We start from the raw sequence: 20,636 nt of genomic DNA on the forward strand, positions 1-20,636 counted from the left end.
TTTTTGTTTTTCTCGCTGATGTACATGTGGACTTGGTGAGGGTACGGTCGCATAAACAAGTCTAGACAATTCTATACTGAAAGTATTGACAATCCGTCCATCTTTTGAGTTGAAAAAAATCAAGATGGAGGGCAAGAAACAGGTCCCGTTTTGCGCATGCGTAACATGTATGTATGTATACATAGATACTATGAATGTTTCAAACAAAGACAGAGACACTATATTCGTCTCCGTCTGTTTCACAGAGCGAAACCTTTTCTTCTTCTCCATCTTGATTTTTTTCGACTCAAAAGACGGGCGATTTCTTAATATATGTATATACTGATATCAAATCATTAACATTATTATTATATATAAATGGAAGTTTTATAATTAAAGAGTATTCCCACTATCCATAAAAAGTATTTTGTAAAATGTAACATTGTATGATATAGTTTCGTAAAGTAGATTATAACTGAATTTATTTAAAAGATATAATAATCATAGGATAGAAATATATATATATATATATTTAAGAAATTATAAATGATATGTATGTAAAATATAAATTTGTTTTCTAACAAAATAGCAATTATTAACAAATTTCTTAATTACTATGTAATTATATATTTTTGCAATGTTATTGAAGATAACTGCAGAAATTCACCACGCCTTAAAATTCTTATAATTACCTATCGTATCCCAAGTTAATAAGAAGAATATAAAGTACTAATAGTAAGGATTTTTAATTTCTTGTGCAAATAGATTGGTGATACAAATTACGAAAGATGTATTAATAAATTATAAATTGTAATTATTATATAACTGACATATACGATATTGATATGTAATAAAATTAAATAATAGTATGTAAGATATAAGTACAAGTACTATATATATCATTCAATTTTAAAATAAAAGTACATAATATTTAAATACAGCGTTGTTATATGCATCTATATACATTTTTTATAATATTATAGTTATATACATTAATTTAAATCATATCAATACAAATTCACTTGTAAAAGTGGCATTACATATTTATAATTTTTGAGTAAACTGAATAATTTTCATCATATAGTCATGACTGATCACGATCAATTAATCGTGATAAAATAATTTAGTTGATATCGGAATTATAATGATGATAATTAAATTTTTGCTCAAATTTTTTTAATAAATTCTTTCGAAAGATACATTTTTCTGATAAATGGAATATACCTATACATATGCGTCGTTTTATAGAGAAAATAGAGATTTCCTTATGAAGATGTGTATCTAATAAACATGGCGGCTGCCAAGTGATAACGCGTTTTGCTATGTTAAGTGCTTTCCAATTTTGTGTTTGTTATATGATTCCTTCTAGCAAATAATTTATGAAATAAGACACCCGTCTCTTTCTTTTGAAGAAATACAGCAAAATATTTTATTCGGCGTAGAAATTCAAGCATTTTTCGGAGAAAATCATCGTGCTCGAATTAAAACTTGTACGTATATCAAAATTGAGATAGTTCAATTGAACTAGTTTTTGTGTATTACAATGATCATTAAATACTTTAGTTCGTAAGTTTCAATTATTTTAATTGACTTTTAAAACGTATAAGAATAAATATAGAGAATTGTTCTTTTGAATTTGTAGGTTCCTAATCATGTCGTTCTCGTTTATTATGTCATAATAAACTTTTATAGTAACTGATTTAGGAATATTACAGTTACATTATATTATTTCTGAATATAAAAATCTTAATCACAAAATTTGTATATTTTACTAGTTTGAGGAGAAAAGTAATTTAAGAAGGAATGTATAATATTGTAAATAAATAACAAATTTATAATCAATAAGCAAATTTATAATTAAATATCTATTACAATGTTTATCATTGTGTAATTAATTTATTTCTATTAATGTTGCTTTGCTTGATAATAATATAATTCTTTTCAGTAGGAAGAAGAGTTCTGGTACCAAATAAAAATGCCTACACAGACAATAGAAAGCGATGATATTCGAGTGAAAATCGTTTATAATGGGTAATACAAATGATTTATTTGGAATCTTAATTTAATAAGTTAGAGTTAATAAAACAAGTATATTAAATTTTTAGTTAAAATACTAAAGAAAATTTGGGAATATAGATATAGACAAATTTTTTGTCAAAGATAAAGTAGTATGTACATGTTTATGATAATAAATATTAATTTGATATTAATTAATATTATTTTATGATATTATTTTTGCTTAGAATATGGCAATGTTAATTGAAATCATGAACTTATGCAATTATTAGTTTAATGCTATTGAGCTCAATACAAGTAACGTTCAATAATAAAAGAAGTTAGTTTTAAATATATACATTTTCTTTTTGTAATTGACTTATTTTTAATTCAATACAAATATTACTATTGTTGTTATTACTATTTAAATTACTACTTAGCTGATAAAATATTTTGTGTACGATAATGATACATATGTATTAATACAGTTTTATAGTAATAGCTAGGGTTAGCGTTAGGTACCCTAATGTATGTAGTACTTGTGCATTCAGTGTACATGTATATATTTTCAGTATAAAATTATTTTTATGTGGATTTATTGTATATGGATATAAAAATATATACAAAGAAATACTGTTCTCTACTTACATATCTACTTAATAATTTTTGTGATATTACTTTCTAACTTATATTTGAAATTCATTTATTACTTAAGCTTGTAATGGACGAATATAAAATGAAATATAAAATATAAATATGAAATATAAAAAAATGAAATATGAAATGAAAACATAAAAATATATAAGTTTATGCGTATATAAGCTATATTGATAGAACAGTTATGTATTGATGAATTAAGTAACTCCTACACATTTTGCTTCCAAATATATGTACAAAGATCAATAAAGTACAATAAAAAGGGCAAAATATAATAAAACAAAAATATAAAATAGGTTTTCATGGTAAAACGTTTAAAAAATTTAACCAATACTTATTTCAATTATTTATGATTTTATTTGACCATGTAGCTATTTATATGTAAATAATTTTTATATTTATATTATAATTCCTAGTATTCAGTATTTTCCATAAGATTGTTATATGGTTTTGGATAATAATTGTTCTTCAAAGTTAAAGATGCATCAAAATATTTAAAAACAAATAATTTTATAAAATCATTTACGTGTTATTTATTTCTAGATAAGAAAAGAAGATTATTGTTTAAGTTGTGTAGGATTTCGATAAAATAAAATGAACAACTTTAGTCGTCAATAAAAGTAACATATTAAGTTATATACATAAACATAGCCATCAATTTTTGCTAACCTTTTTAAATAATCTGTACTATAATGTTCTTTTATTGATTTTTTTTACATTAATGAAAACTAATGTTAAGATTTTAAATTTTGTAAGCTGCATATTGATATACGCGCGCGATTGTATATTATATATAACAAAACAAGAAATTTTATCATTTTATCAATTTTTAAAGAAAGAAAAAGATTATAATGACTTATGTTTGTATTAGGGAAGTGCAGATTACGTATATCACTCCTGGCATTTCAGTAGACACCTTACGGGAAGAAATGCGTACAATATGTGGATTTGGTGCTGCAGGGCCAGATCAATTTACAATGAAATGGGTTGATGATGAAGGAGATCCATGTAGGATCGCTTCCCAACATGAATTGGATGAAGCTTTGCGTCTCTATGAACTAGAAAAGGATACTGAAATAACTATACATGGTAAGTATTTATTATACAATAATATATTTTGAGATAATGAGTGTCTTCATAAAATTTTCTTATTATTCGCGAAATTTAGAAATATTATATAATGAATGACCTAAATATTAAAAATATTAAAAAATATTAAAAAAAGTTCTTTTTACATTTGAATGAAGTATATATATATATATAAATATAGCTCTTTTGAAATAAAAGTATACATTAATTGTACAGGTTAATAGATCTATACCATATAATCATGTAGTAAGCTTTTATTTAAAAGAATTCTCCAAAATATATTATCAAATGTATGGATTAAAACTTTTAAAGCGCAATAAGCAACATTTCAAATTAAAATATAGTTATAATAGCTTTTACCTAAAATAATTTATTTTATATTAATATTAAAATATTGCAAAATTTAAATAACAATACAATTTAATTCAATTATTTACACCCTTATATGTATGTATATGAGTGGCATATAAGTTTGAAAATGTTACATGTGAAAATTTATTTTTGTGCATATTACTACATGTATATTAATATTTATTATAATTTATTTATAATACTAATCTATAAAATTACATATTTTATTGGATAGTATATATATATAGTATTTTATATATATATTTTATATATATTATATATATTATATATATATACTATATTATATGTCACATTTTTCACATTAAATATATATATCGCGTAATTTATATGACAAAATTCGAATAAATATTTAATATGTATAATTGAGTGTTTTATATATTTCACGAAACATTATTAGTTTGAGAGTCATAGTGTTTTCTAACTGGTTACATACACTTACGTATCATGTCGCAATATCACGAATGGTGAATCGAGCTTAATTTACTGATGAACTGGATTGAATTTAAACATGCCATTGTTTTCGTTCGCATTTCCTGTAACAACATTTAAACATTTAAAAACTTTCGCATTCCCTGTAAACATTTAAAAATAATTCTTTATATCTTTATAATTAATTAACAGAGAGCATCACATATTTCCTTATGTACTGTAAGCCCATAATTATCCGCATTTAATTAGTGCTACATTTAATATTCAGCTTCTATACTAAGTTTAATCTACACAAATAAGTTTTCTAAGTATACAGTATACCCTAGCAATTACAATTGGTAAAGGGGTGATTCAACATAAAAAAGCAAGTCGTGAATATAGAATAAAATTTATTCATATGACACTTTGTTTTCAAAAAAGTCGATTTTTAAAATTTGTTAACTATACTTAAAATTAGCTAATTCTGGTTTGGATAGGCGGTAACAGTAAATAAAAGATTATTTTATATGTGAAAATGTAGAATCACATTTTTCGCAAAATTCTTAGTACTCAAGAAAATGCGCTCGCGCGAGTGTGTTATGTGAAATTTGAAAATCGATTAGGTACATGCACGTGTACCAGGTAAGTTTCTAACTAAACACGTACAATCTCTATTTTCTTGAAGACAAGACCATGAATGACAAAATTTTATTCTATATTTTTGACTTATTTTAGCATGCAGAATAACTTCTTGTTGATTGTTTATTCGTATCTAGTCGGTAATTAGTCAAGTTACGTATGTATATTAAAGAAATTTTCAACTTCGATTTTCTCAAAAACGAAGGATCGTATGAAAAAATGTTATTCTGTACTTGTATTTTCAATTTATTTTTTTACGTAGAACCATCCCCTTGCCGATTGTATCACGGTTGCTGGAACAACCAGTATACAAAAAATACATAATTCAAAATGCCAATAGAAACCAATAAAGAGCCGTTTTCCGTTAAAACGCTAGAAAATAGAGCGCTTATTAGAAGGATGCAATAAATTGATAAAAGTGCTAATCAGAAGATGCAATGGAAGAGTGAAAAGTGAACGCAGTGAAAGAATAATAAGACGAGGAGAGCACTACAGAAAAAGAAGAAACCATAATAAGCGAAGAATATTGAGGACGAGGAAGAGTTGAAAACAGGGGGGGGGGGAGGGTCGGGTAGTTTGTTGAAGAGGAATCAGTCCTGTTTTCCAGAGTATGCCTTTATTCCAGCGTTTGCGCATTTCGTGGAGTAAAGCGCGTCGGGCGGCGGCAGTAGTTAACGAATCCCGCGACAGCAGTCGATATTCTTACGCGGACCGATTAGCTAGGAAGTTTTCTCACGCAAGTACGTTTGAACACTCGATTCATACGCATTCGGACATTAGAAGGTAATTTATAATTTGCCCAAAAAGACACGTAAAGAAAACAAAACCACGAAACAAACTAAAAATACGAAATAAAGAAAGCGAAAACTTCGAATTGAGGCAAAAGAAAAAGAGATAGTATTATACGTTGATTAGCCTGAAACGTGGAACGATAACAGAGCACTCCTCTCAGTTCGCGGTGGAAGATTTCAATGGTCGCCAATTCATGTCGAGAGCTGGTGACATCACAGCTTTAACAATTGCTGTCGAAGAGGTAGCAAAAGTGGCGATAAACCAGCATCGATCGCGCTGACTCGTCGCATTCTCAGCCGGGTTCTCCTGCAAGAGGTCGGGCCACGGGTAAAAGACGAGGACAGTGATCATCGGAGGAGCAAGAAGGAGAGAGACAATCCGGGCAAAGATATCCAGTTGAAACGAGACAGAGATAGAGAAAGAGCGTGCGCACCTACCTCTAGGAAGGAAAGTAGGGAAAATTTGGGGTGGGAGTTAGAGGGTAGTAGCGAGCAAAAGACGGGAGCCAGTGGTGTATTACTGCTGGACGATATTAGACAGCCAGGATAGACGAAACAAAAATACTTCAAGATAAATACTACTAAATTAAAATGGCGTGGGGCTATTGGAGCGCAACGTCGGTCAGCGATCGGGGTCGGTCGCCGCGTCGCGAAAAAGATAAACAACAGCATCAAACATTGCATCAGCACCAGCAACAACAATATCACCAAGCTGAGACGGGAATTTCACAGGGAATGTACGGTGTGCAGCAAGTGCAAGGTGAGCTCGCTGGCTCTTCCTCTGGCGTGTCTACAGGGCCTGGTGTCGCAGTGGAGGAACCACCCTGCAGTATGATGATACAGGGTGGTTCCTTCTATTCTTACTCCGCGGCTACAGCGGCTGCGGCTGCGGCTGCTGTTGGGCGAAGGATTCCTGGCGTCGAAGGAGGACCCTCCACCTCGTCCACTGCTATCCAAGTCCTGCCACGAGACCGACCAATCAAATCGAGCACCAGCACCTACCCGCCGTCGCCCAGTAGCGACTCAGCGGAATACGAACAGCCTATTGCCGGTTTGAGAACAGAATGTTCGCCTCATAACAGTCCTCGTGATGACATATTCGCACAGCCTGGAACCTCCTCGTCTAGGATTAAGTTACTCTGCGATAAAGGCGTCGATGATACTTCTGAGGTTGATATCGATGAGGTTACTGCAACAGAGATGATGTACGCGACCGCTAATCGAGGTATAGGGACTAGTACATGTCGTGTTCACGGACCGTGTAATCCTCAGCCGGATTCTGCACCGACTATGCCATCTTTGATCGATGATACAAGCGGATCTTCGCAGTTTTGGTTCAACGACATCACCTGGGGTAGGTTTTCACCTGGCTCCGCGCTAAAGGCAATTCAATCTTTAAAAAGGCCGATTATTTGTTGCTACGAAGCACGATAATAGAATACTCTGTTTTAATTACTTACTGGAAGTTATTGTTTTCCTAGTTTTCTTTTTCTTTCTCTCTCTTTTCCTGGTTTTATAGATAGTTTCAGATTGCACGTTATATAGGTATTGATTTAGACGAGCAGCTGGTTTTTAGTGGTAAGAATGAAGCAATGAGTCGAGTACAGATGGAAACCGATCGATGTCGATCGAGAGAAATCTAGTGTCTTTTTCTTACTTGAGACGCTTACGTATCCGCTTATATTATATATTCTAGCTTGCATTTTTCACTGTCTCTGTGCATATAAGTAAATTGTTTATAAGTAAAGTATATAAGTAAATGTTTGTTGTTCCAGTTTAAGATATTTAACATATGACGTGCTTTCGCATTCGAAAATTAATTAATTAATATTATTTTTAATGTTTTATTAATATTTATAAATTTTATTGAAAGTAAGTTTTATTTGAGAATACAAATTTATTTAAAGAGAAACATTTTTATTAAGATGTGAATATTTGAAAACAAGTTATAGTTATGATTATTAATATGTAAAAAGTTCCTTTTAATTTAACGATTGTTTATTAATCTCGTTTCTTTTTGGGTAGAATTTGTATAAAATAGTTCTACAATTAATTATTTTAATTCTCCAGAATCTAGAGAATTTATGAAAAGGAATTTTTGAATTATCAATTAATCAATTCATAATGAACAAAAAATAACAAAAACTCGAAAGTTCAAACGTAGTGTCCAAATTAATAAAAATAAACTAAAACAAAATCTCTTTTTCCGATATTAATTCATGCGTTGGCTAGAACTGTATTATACACTATACGATATTGCCCTCCATCTAGACTAAAGGTAATATTGAAAATCATCTTCGACTCTATATGCGGTGCAATTCTCATATATCCATACATTACATTTTATGCACTGTACAGAATCTTCACTTAAGTGGCTTACACTATATTTCTCATGACACTTTCATTATTATATCTTTTAAGTTTATTTGCTTTTTGGTTTTGTTGTTCGTCAATTTTTATTTTTTAATTTTTGCTATCAAAAGATGAAACAGCAGTTTATGAACATTGAGGTTCAGATTTTGATCTTTTACATGCTAATTTTTTCCACTAATGTTGCAACCCAGGACGTACAAACATAATCTGCTTACAAGTAAATACATAGACGAAAATATTCGATAACAATTTCCGAAATATAATATAAATAGATATAATATAAATAGTTAATATATTTTTTCAAAGCACTATACATAATACACTTTTCAGAATCGCCGAAAATAAGATTGCGATGCTTAAAGATACAAGAAACTTAATAATTCAATCCAATGTGCTTGCTCTATAATTTTCTGTTGAGAAACATTTGAATATGATAAAAAATACTTGGCAACTGACTGAAACTTTTTAAATTCGTTATGGAGATAAGCATGTATACGGTTTTGTATAAATTTTCTTTGTTGATGCTGGATCACGTCATCGCGAATATGTTAAATTAAATCTTATCTACGTTTTTCATATTTTTAGTTAATATCATAATGTACCGAAATTTTTCATTTTACATTAAAAACAAACAAACAAATGAATTCAACTTTGCAAAATTTTAGAAATCTTTAATATATCAAAAAGTAGTATAGTTCTTCTATAATATATATATAGGATGCTATATTTATCTTAGATTTCTAAATATATAAATTAATTACTTTTATTGGTAGAAAAATTGTATCAGGATAAAGTTAGTTGGTTTAGAGCGATCAATATTGTGATTTATGATTTCCTTCTTCCAGGGTCATTTCTTTTTTTAAATTTTGAAGGACAGTGGTATTTTTTAAAAGCGGGATTTGATGTTTTCAAATATCAATCGATATTTTCTAAATTTAATTTTAACTTCATAAATTTAACAATTAAAATTAAAATATCTTGAAGTTAAAATGCTTCAATAACTTTTTGTATATCTAATTTCACTTGAGAAAGGTATTGTTATCCTTCAAAACTCGAATAAAATTATTTTAAGAGAAGAAAATCATGAATCACAATTCTGAACCAACTAACTTTGATCCTGCATAATTTTTTCCATTAATAAAAATAAATAATTGTAAGATATTTAGAAATCTAAGATAAATGAAACATCCCCTATATAATATCTTTTTCTTTCAAATTAGTGTACTTTTAGTACACTACTACAAGTTACAATTGACCACTCAGAATATTTTCTTACCTTTGTTTTCAAAAGACTAAGGCAAGAAAGATGTAAAATATATGTACATATGTATATGAAAGTTACACATTTTTGTAGGATGCTAAAGGGTATTATATTAGGAGAAAAAATATGAAGAAGCTCACTTAAGAAAACGAAGATGATTTTAATATTGTATTCACTTGCAAAAAAGAATATTTTTATCTTTTGAATTTATATGATATATAAAATTTCTTTTTTATCTTTTATTTGTTGCTGTCTTTTGTAACACAAATTTGAAAGATCTGTTTTCAATCTTCTCTGTTCATAGAGAAGATTTAGAATACTTTAGCTGAATAAAAATGATGCTTGATTTTCTATATTTTTCTAAATAAAACTCAATGCAATTGAAATAAAAGGCTTTCTTAGGTTGTAGCTTTTTTTGAATATTTACAATTAATATCTCAATATTTTTTGCAGCTTTACTCCATTAATTGAGAAATAAATGTTTGTTCGATATATACATACTAATAAAAAATTGTTTTCCTTTTATTTTAACATATAGAACATATGTATCATATATCTTAAAGGGTCGATAGAAAAGTAACTGAGAAGAAAACAAAAGTATGTTGTTCAAAGTAATTAGATTTTAATCTTTTATAAAAAAAATAAAGGACGTATATTTTAAATAAATAAAAATTGTTTTATTGATTTACAAATTATGTGGTATTTCATGAGTACTTTATACAAATATTTCATAAAAGTGTTTTGAATAAAAAGTATCGTAATCAATTGCTATTGTTTCAGTTTTTATTTATATGATTTGTAAAAAATAAATTGTGAAAAAATTTTATGATATACTGATTGATAATGAATTTCGTTTGTATCATCGTTTATTAATTTTATTGATTAATTTTTTTATCGTTTTGTGCCATCGTTTAGTGTACGTATAAGAGTACTTCAAACTAATCTAGATATAGTATTGAATCTGGATCTAATATTGAAATAAGTGAATTAAGACAGCTAAATGACTTGAATAATATTAAGATGTTACGATGTTCTATTTAGTTCTTTATTAAAAATTTAAATTTTATCAACAAACATTTTATAATCATTATTTACCAGGATATTTCATGCCAAATTAAATATGCGCACAATATATGCGCACTAAACACTTGACAATATGTCACTAGATATTTTCTCTTACATTACGAAACCGCGATATGCTCTTAAATTACCAATTACTGACCTTTCTTTCATATTACCCTTTATTTCGCCGTGAAAATTGGAACAGCATATAAAGATTTCCTTTAATTCCTATAATAATAGCTTCACAATCCGATAGTTTCGAGCGATCGATTAACGCGCTCGAGACATAACGGCGGACATTGAAAACAACGGTTGCAACTACGCTAGCGAGGTCTACGGCGATAAAAGCGATAACAACGATCGCATCAATCGAATTTAATGTTATCCGTTATCGGGCCGCGTTTTATGATCAGGTTCTGGAATGAAAGTAACAGTAGGAGATATACTTTGTGTGGCAGGCGACGAGTTTCCAGATCTAATATAGATCGTTATCTTTGTTACACGATTTGGAAGTAGTGTTGGAACACGTTGCGTATATTATCCTAACATCGGCATCTTTACTTTGTCCATGTTGTTTTAAACGGAGCTAAACAGAAATATAGATATAACGTTATGACGACGTTATGCGTTATGCACAATCTACGTTAGTATTTCCATTTATTGTTATATATGGTATATCAAAATGTGTTGAACGTGGTTCAAGTTATTTTTTATGCTTTTATTTAAGTGAATTGTTCGTTAGCTATGAAGAGCAGCTTTATAATTTTGTGACTATATATATAGTCATGCGTATATATAGTCACCTCCATAAGTCACTAGACAGTTGCTAACTTTGAATATACGTAATATTTGTTCTGTATGAAGACTACAGACAAAGAATACGATAAGTTACATTTTCCACGTATCGCAGAATATTTTTAAAATTTTCTATGTTCTTAATATCAGTCTCATATTAGTAAAATTGTTATTTCATTTCAATAATTAAAAATATTAGATCTAAAATATTAAAATATTCTATGGCTTAACAGTTGTACTTTTGACTTCTACAAAACTTCGTTCGTGCACACATATAATTCATAATGTATAATTCTCGTATATTTGGACGTAACAAATCTTTTCTATTTTTAGCTATTTTATATCAAAATATTTCGTACAGTGTCATTACAATAAAAAATCAATAAAAATATACATATCGTATATGCATATCGTATTTTGTTGTAATCTTCATACATATACATCCTATTATATTATTTGGGATTGGTTGAGAAGTTCATAGAGTTTTCAAAATTTGACAGTTTAAATATGATAATGTTAGGCCGCGTGTATTAATGAAAAATAATTTTCAATGGTTTTATTTACTAAACATTCCAATTTGCAAACATTATGATAAGAAATATTATTCAAAACAAATAAATGACAAAATGTCGCCAAAAAAAAAAACAGTGTATACAATTAGCTAATAAAATATTAATTCTATAGAAGTACATTACAGAAGTTTCGATTACCATTTACTAAGATAATTTTAGTGACCTCCTTCATTGTTGCAACTATAGGAAAAGTATATATACTATGTAATGTCCCCTATGTACAAGAAAACTTGTATAAAAACAATTTTTTTTATATATTCGTATAAAATATTTAATTATTTTATGTTAATTCAAATTGCATCATTACATACATATGTATGTATGTTTAGCCTTCTAAGATAAGATTTTTCTTTAGATTTTAGGAATAATTCATTTCTGCTAATTATTAACAATAGAAACATATCTTTTCTGATGATTCTGTAAGGGAGACATAATGCACTAAAATTTACCGAAAATAAATTTATAATTTTTTTAATTTTTATAATTTTTAAAATTCAATATTGCATATATATATATGAAATATCGAGTATGAACGGGTTAAATTGATCAATTTTATATCGAGAACTTCGTATATTGTATCGTTACGATTCATATTATTCTTTTTCTTTTAATTATCATTTATACTAAATACAATATTTGTCATAATAACAAGTCGAGCGTGTTTATATTTCGCTATATACTTGATTTATTTCACACCTCGCCTATAATGAAAAATTTCGCAATTGTGAATATGAATCGCTAGAAGTTGAGTGTATTGGATATTCAAATCTGTTTTAATCTCATTATATTATTATAGTAATTATTTTATCTCAAAGACTTCTTGACTTTATCATTTTTTTCCAATTACTTTGTTTACTTGCTTCGGCAATACGTGTACTAACATTGAAATGAATGCATTGCATTTCATCCCTATAATATAAAATTTCTTAGCATGAAGCAAAATTTTCTAACGTGATAGATGTCTTCTATCTATTAATGTAATTAACGTTAAATTATTATTTAAAATTTCTATAATAAATAGCATGTTATTTACATGTTTACAAAATCTAATATAATTACTACTTCTACTCTATTAATACAATTAATTTTTATTTATTATTTAAGGTTCCTATAGCATATTATTTATATTTTGAGAAAATTCAATTTTTAATGTACTGCTGTTTTTCTTATTTTTGAATGTGTTATGCCGTTTGGACTACCTCCATAGAAGAGAAAATCTTTCTCTGAAACTAAAGTAGGAATCTTTCTTCTTGTAGATCAAACAAAAGTGGCAAAGAAAGTCACGTTAACCGTTGTAAATGTACGTAAACCAAAAGCGTATTAATTTAAACAAAAACCTAGTAATGAATTAGTTATTGAAAAAAGTAGATCCCCGGACTAATTATTATAGTGATGCCTGTTTTGCATGACTGAATATTCATAAGATATTCTTTTCGTGCCTTACAGCTGGGTTTTTGATCGTTCTGAGTGTACTACAATAAATTAGAGACTCTATATATTAAACTATACATAACAAGTTGGTCATGTTCAATTTATTATATATTTATTGTGTATTTCTAGGATATTCAAGGTAAAATTGCTAGTTCAACCATACTGTTCTCTTCAGATCTGTTTCAATTTTATGTTTATTCTCGTAATCATATTTGCACAGTCTATTTATAAAAAGTGTCTTTTTCTACAAATAATAAGTAACACGAATCATATAAATTCAATAATATTTGTAAAATATTAATCTCTTTTTGCAAGGGTCATTATGAGCTGAAGAATACGCGAGAAGAACAGTAAGGTCAAATAAAATTGTTATTTAAAGAAATACATAGTTGCCTTTTTTGATGTTCATATTCCTATTTCAAATTTAGTCTGTGTTATTCTAATTAACAGAATGAAAACTTAATACATGATATGAGAGTGAAAAATTATTTGTTTTTGTTACAGTTTTTCCTAATGTGCCGCCTGCGCCAGGGATGCCCTGTCAGGGAGAAGACAGTGAGTTTTCACCATCAAAGAAACAAATTTCTAACCTATTAACATACAGTATTTCACGATTCAACGATTTTTCAATAATACTAGCCAGCGAGTTGTTCAATTAACAATAAGTTTAAGATTTTGTTGTAAAGGAATATGAGTAGTCTGGCTATATCAACCGTTGATAAAAGAAAATGGAGAACGTTGAGGGGAATCGTTCTTTTCTTTCGTCGACGCTTGTTCTTTTCGAATGTTATATTGCTACATTTAAAATCAAGCAGATCTGTTTTAGTTTTCATGAAACATGGATAATCTTAGCGCGCTTATTTTTAGTTTCATCACTTACATGAATTTATATGTACCCCTGATTCTTTATTTATACTATAGAGATTAACAGACTGTTTAGTTTCGACAAATTAATTACGATTCTGTAAAAATTTTTTCTCAATTTGTTACTCATGTAAAAAATCAATAGAAAAATCAATTCCAAACTAATGTTTAAAAATGTATAAACATCTGAATGTTAATATAAAATTGTCGAAAATGAAATTTTATATATGTGTTGGATCTTTTGAATCTTTGGATCATGTAATGTTAAATATCGTATAGATCAAAGATCAGGTGTAACATATATATTAACCCACTAAGGACCAAGCCATAGTTTATCGTAATGTTATAAATAAATGAAAAAATGAATAAATGAAACAACGAACGAAATATTAAACGGAATTGGAATTCCCATTCATAGTCATAATATTAGAAAACAGAATTTGATGATGTAAATAAAAATGTAAAATGTTAGGTTAACGCAACGTTGGACTTCAATATGTTAACATGTTAACAAAATCCGAGCAGAAGATTCTAGTTACGATTAATATGTTCCTACTGCGTTCGTCAATATTTCCAATTTCAAATATCGCGCGCTTAAATATCAAGATGACCTTATCGTGTTTACAAGTTTTATACACGATTGTTTTGCCTTTACAAGATTGTACAATAGTTGGATAGTTTTGACTATCGGGGAATATGGAGGGACTTCAGCCAATCGCAGTTTTACTGCGAATCTTTCAATGCGGTATTCCAACGGGAATATACTTTAAATGCAATTATATTGTAACTTTATAAACGAGATTGTACTATAACTTTAAATGAAATTCGTGTTATATTGCCATAATTAAGGAGAAACTAACGTTAAAAGCATTCGAATCTCTACGATAGCGCATGTAATATCGTTGACACATGCCTACACATGTCCAATTAGTATTCCGGATGAAGTAATAAGAGAAACTGAAATTAAAAAAGAGAACAAAATCAGGACAAATATTGAAGATCAATTCTCTGGTTCATTCGTGATATTTATGTTTTTTCATTTTCCAAAGGAAGCATCTACAGACGCGGCGCTCGTAGATGGAGGAAGCTGTACCGAGTGAATGGTCATATATTTCAGGCGAAACGTTTCAATCGGGTAAGCATCATTTCATTCAACTTACTGCTCCACTGTTACTCCCCCCCCCCTCCTTTTTTTTAGCTTATTATTATGTTTTCATTTTCCACACATCATTCACGCACAATTATACTGTGTCACAAGTTTGCAATGCATCATCATTCAGATCACACAGATGGATAAAATTATAATTCCTGCTCAGAGGAACTTGCTGGCTAGTGAATGTTGAACATCAAATGCTATATTTAATCGTTGATTATAATAATGATTTGTCCATTGAATACCTAAGACCGAGAATAATGTTTCTGTCATTCAAATAATGTAGGTCGTTCCCAGAGATGAATGGATTCATGTGTAATGTTTAGTGTGTAAAAGTAAGAATGTGATAATACTATTTGATAGAAGTTAAATAACTTCAATAACTTTATATTAAATAACAAGTTTATTGATTTATTATAAGTAAAAAGTTTTACAATTACAAAAAGAATAAGTAATTTCTATATGAGTAGAATAGAACTTTTGTAGGCAATGATTAAGAAAATTGAATGTATGAATGATGGTGTTCTTAGAGTTTCGATGGAAATTTGATAGTACTTGATTTCCTATATACATGTTGTAACAAAGGAGAATTTGGAAATATTATAATATCAATGTTGATTAGATGCAACGATTTTTAGTATCTGGCTTTTTGTTTGAAAGTTAAGGTTTTAATAAGAACTGTAAAGTTCTTGTTAATAGATTAGTATTTAATACTTTTTAAAAAACTGGAATTATTCTTAAACCAGAAATCTATTTTTATTGTATTCTTATTATTTAGGAAAGGATTAATACATAATATTGCGAATATAAAAATGAACCAAATGTAATATTTTTATTCCTTAAACAAGAAGTCCTAAGTAATAATTTGACCTCTCAATTAAGTTAACTTGCTTTCTTATTCTCAAGATTTCATACGATACTCGAGTTATGTTCAAAATGTGAAAACAGTGACTTTCGCAAATAATTTCTTGTCTAACTTTCGTAGCGAGCGTTTTGCGCGTTCTGCCAGGATCGGATTTGGGGCCTAGGTCGGCAGGGGTTCAAATGTATTCAGTGCAAGCTACTAGTGCACAAGAAATGTCACAAGGTGGTGCGCAAACCATGCTTGAGTGTGCAACAGCAACAACAACAGCAGATGCCAAGCACCGAATCGCAAACGATCGACAGAAACGGCGATCAACAACAGCTTGATTCTGTTCAATGCAGCCCAGTAGCTCATCTAGAGGATGAGATACCAGAGTCGCCAATTATTGAGGAGCATTCACGCAATCGTAAGGATACTTGAATGTTTATATGCAAATTTTAAGAAGAAAATGAATTTTATCTTCCTTTCGTTAGGGATCGTAAAACAGTATTACGAAAAGGAGACTATCGATAATTTGAAATATATCAGGTTTTAATTGATAACTTTACAAATATATGCAAAAAATTTATTTATGTGTTAATATACAAGATAATTATAAAAAAAGTTATGAACTTTGTATGATTTTATTAGTCGTAAACTATGATTATTTGTTTGGAAATTCAAAAGGGCGCATCTGAAAGATTTATTATTTGAAACTATATAAGAATTTGATATTGATGCTACATAAATTATTAAAAATGTAACAGTAGAATATTGTTGAACAATACAAGTAGAATTTTTTGTTGAGAACAATCTTTTATCGATTAAACTGTATTAAACAACATAATATATTATATGTTTAAAGATTTTTAACAGAATATTAAAATAAGCAATCTATATTAAATCATAATTTTAGTATTTCTTCATAAAAACAGATGAACCTTTACCTATTATTCAAAAAATATTATAAAATAAGATTAGACTAAACCTGATTACTTATTGAATTAAATATATTTTTAGGAACTGGAAGTGAAGAAAGGGAGGAATTGCCGTTGGATACATTAAATGATGCTGATAATTCAAATGATATGCAGAGGCAATACTCGTTAAATGATTTCGAACTGATTAGGGTAATCGGTCGTGGTTCCTATGCGAAAGTTTTGATGGTTGAATTGAAGCGTACAAAGAGGATTTACGCGATGAAAGTAATTAAGAAGGCCTTAGTAACTGATGACGAGGACATCGATTGGGTGCAAACGGAAAAACACGTGTTCGAAACCGCCTCGAATCATCCTTTCCTTGTGGGACTTCACTCATGCTTTCAGACACCCTCTCGTCTGTTCTTCGTGATCGAGTTTGTACGCGGTGGTGATCTGATGTTCCATATGCAAAGACAACGCCGTCTTCCGGAAGAACATGCTCGATTTTATGCAGCTGAGATTAGTCTCGCTTTGAACTTTTTGCACGAAAAAGGTAAAAGAAATGCTCTTTGTTATTTCCATAAAGAACTAAGGCTAATTTCCCTTTAAAAATGAAAATAATGCAAAAAGCAAAATAATTAAATTGGGAAGATTTTATTTATAAGAATTTTCAAAATATTGCATAGAATGCAGATAATATACAATAATAAATAAAATACCGAAAGTGAAGTATTGATTATGACGTTTAGTAGGTTGAACAAATCTCTATCTAGGTTCCATTTCTTTAGTTATTAGTAAGTAGTTATTAATAAAAATAGAAAATAGAAGTCATATAAACATGAGCCTATAAACTTTTTATTATTCTTAGTTACAGAACATATTGGTATAGTTTTTATAGGGAGAGATTAAATATTCTATATATAATTACATTAATATTAATGCTTAAATTTTGAATATTTAAAATAATGGCAAAATTTTATCATTTAATTATGTTTGTTACAATTCACTGAAATATCCTTTGTTAAATTTTGTATATTCCATTGAATTTTTTTATTATGTTTCTTTGATATTATAGTATTTGATATATCAAATCATCTCTAAAATTATATTTATTTGATTAATTTTTGATGTACAAAAACAATTAAAAATTGAAAACGATAAAGTATTAATTATATGGGGAATATTTACATAATTTTAGATTTAAATTTTCTAAAATAAATCCATTGTTAACACAATTTTTCAATAATCGGATGATACATGAACATATTCAATGTACGAGATGTATGTACAATATACAATGTATTTGTATTGATTGTGATGTATGATTTCTTTGTGCAGGTATCATATATAGAGATTTAAAGTTAGACAACGTACTACTTGATCACGAAGGGCACGTGAAATTAACTGATTACGGAATGTGCAAGGAAGGTGTTAGAGAGGGTGATACAACCGCTACGTTCTGTGGCACTCCGAATTATATAGCGCCTGAAATATTGCGGGGTGAAGATTACAGTTTCTCTGTAGATTGGTGGGCACTTGGTGTACTTCTGTATGAAATGCTTGCAGGTCGCAGCCCATTTGATATCGCGGGCGCGTCAGAAAATCCAGACCAAAATACCGAAGATTATCTATTCCAAGTTATTTTGCAGAAAACAATTCGTATACCAAGATCGTTATCGGTCAAAGCAGCATCCGTGCTTAAAGGTTTCCTTTGCAAAGATCCAAACGAAAGATTAGGTTGTGGTAAAAGGCCAACTGCTTTTCTTGATATTGTTGCTCATCCCTTCTTCAAAGCAATAGATTGGGAAATGGTAATTCTAATAATATAAAAGGAAATATAAAAGTATTAAAATGTTAAAGCATAGAGTATATATTTAAAGATATAGCGAGGCTGTAAAAATTGAGAAAAGCTAATTGTAAAATCTCAAACTTTTTTTTTACAAATCTCTATTGGTCCAAAGATGTAGAATAATGCCATGATGGTTGTAATAAGTCATTTTCAAATGCCTTGTGTATGATATTAATCATGCAAGAAATGTATTTTGTATATTAAATATAATTAATAAATTTTCAGTTGGAGCAGAAACAAGTAACACCACCTTATAAACCAAGATTAGATTCTGATCGTGACCTAGCAAACTTCCCACCAGAATTTACAGATGAACCAGTTCATTTAACACCGGATGATCCGTAAGTTTCGTTAAAAAGAATTTTTCTAATTTATTCTTATGTTTTAAACTAAGAATAAAATTTTAAATAGTTGTCTTTAATATTAAATTTCCTAACTCAGAATAAGCTTATATATACAGCTTATATATATATATATATATTAATAAGCTAATTTTGAATTTTCTGTAACAACTTAGAAAGTTGTGTAATCCCGTGTTTTAATTAACTCTATCTATATGATTAGAATAAATAATATAGAATAACATTTGAAAAAATAGTGACTTGTGATAATATATGGTTCAATGTTAAAGAAAAATTATTGAAAATTTTAATTTAATTCAGTTCAAGTAAATTAAAGTATTAGTTTCTAAGGAAATTGTGCCAATAATTTGAATGCCATTTTAAATAAATCAATTTGAAGTTTTTGTATTTTTATACAATATATTTATACATATATTGATAATAATAAATAATAAATAAATATTTTGCAGGAGAGTGATCGACAAGATCGATCAAAGCGAATTCGAAGGCTTTGAGTATGTGAACCCATTACTTATGTCTTTAGAAGACTGCGTGTGACAAGAACCGCTTGTTATTGTGCCACGTCATACTCAAAATCAGCAACAATTACAGTCATGTTACATGTACGAATTACAAGACAAACTTGCAAAGCTTCGAATCGATCCCCTATTGAACATCGGCTCAAGAAATCGAGGTTATCATAACAATGTTTTTTTAATGACATACTCCGAAGAGAATGAGAACGACAATAATTATAACGAATATCGGTTATCACCACCTTTTCCATTCCGGTACGAAAATCCGATATGCTCCAGTTCTCTAAGTATCACAGATGTTACGTACGGCTTTAGCAATAACAATGAGATCATTAGTAACTACGATGAACACAATTACGATGATGAGGAAGATGAAAATCCGAAGAAAGGGCTCTTGAAGCAAATGTTTTGCCTTCCATTAAATTAAGCTAAATAAGGCTTATTTAATATTACGAGATTGCCTCTAATTAATAGCTAATATAAATTTTGTAGATTGCAAGAGATTTGAAACCTGTAACGAAGTTAAAGTTTACAGAATCCTTGTATTAAGTATTGGAAGAAAAAAGTATTTAATTTGCGTCACATATATATGATCGTGTTGAACTCTTCTTTCACATGGTGCTGCAATTTAAGCGTTATTAATGGGTATTATTTTCAGCTATTTTTAGAAGAGAAATGAATTAAAATGGAAAATGTACCTGACTG

At 28.8% G+C, this 20,636-nt stretch overlaps 1 protein-coding gene across 6 annotated transcripts; it reads left to right on the forward strand.

Annotated features, from left to right (window-relative positions):
- Positions 1–1,244: 1,244 nt before the first annotated feature.
- LOC100643054 (atypical protein kinase C) lies at positions 1,245–20,181 on the forward strand. Of its 6 annotated transcripts, none has more exons than XM_020865638.2 (10): positions 1,245–1,469; positions 1,925–2,010; positions 3,503–3,720; positions 13,929–13,979; positions 15,338–15,423; positions 16,427–16,712; positions 17,306–17,758; positions 18,544–19,016; positions 19,280–19,395; positions 19,866–20,181. In XM_020865638.2, the coding sequence occupies exons 2-10, from the start codon at positions 1,955–1,957 to the stop codon at positions 19,951–19,953; spliced, it is 1,827 nt and encodes a 608-aa protein (XP_020721297.1). In that variant the 5' UTR covers positions 1,245–1,469; positions 1,925–1,954; the 3' UTR covers positions 19,954–20,181. The 6 variants fall into 6 exon arrangements, with proteins under 6 accessions (XP_020721297.1, XP_020721298.1, XP_048266451.1 ...); XM_020865639.2 differs by having other exon boundaries at positions 1,928–2,010; XM_048410494.1 differs by lacking the exon at positions 13,929–13,979.
- Positions 20,182–20,636: the final 455 nt, after the last annotated feature.

This window comes from Bombus terrestris, chromosome 11 (genome assembly GCF_910591885.1).
Source record: "Bombus terrestris chromosome 11, iyBomTerr1.2, whole genome shotgun sequence".
Classification (NCBI taxonomy): domain Eukaryota; kingdom Metazoa; phylum Arthropoda; class Insecta; order Hymenoptera; family Apidae; genus Bombus; species Bombus terrestris.

Coding starts and splice junctions, on each gene's coding strand:
- LOC100643054 (XM_020865637.2), top strand. CDS start 6,522: ATGGCGTGGGGCTATTGGAGCGCAACGTCGGTCAGCGATCGGGGTCGG. Junction 19,017..19,279: donor AAGCAATAGATTGGGAAATG/GTAATTCTAATA, acceptor ATAAATTTTCAG/TTGGAGCAGAAACAAGTAAC. Junction 19,396..19,865: donor CATTTAACACCGGATGATCC/GTAAGTTTCGTT, acceptor AATATTTTGCAG/GAGAGTGATCGACAAGATCG.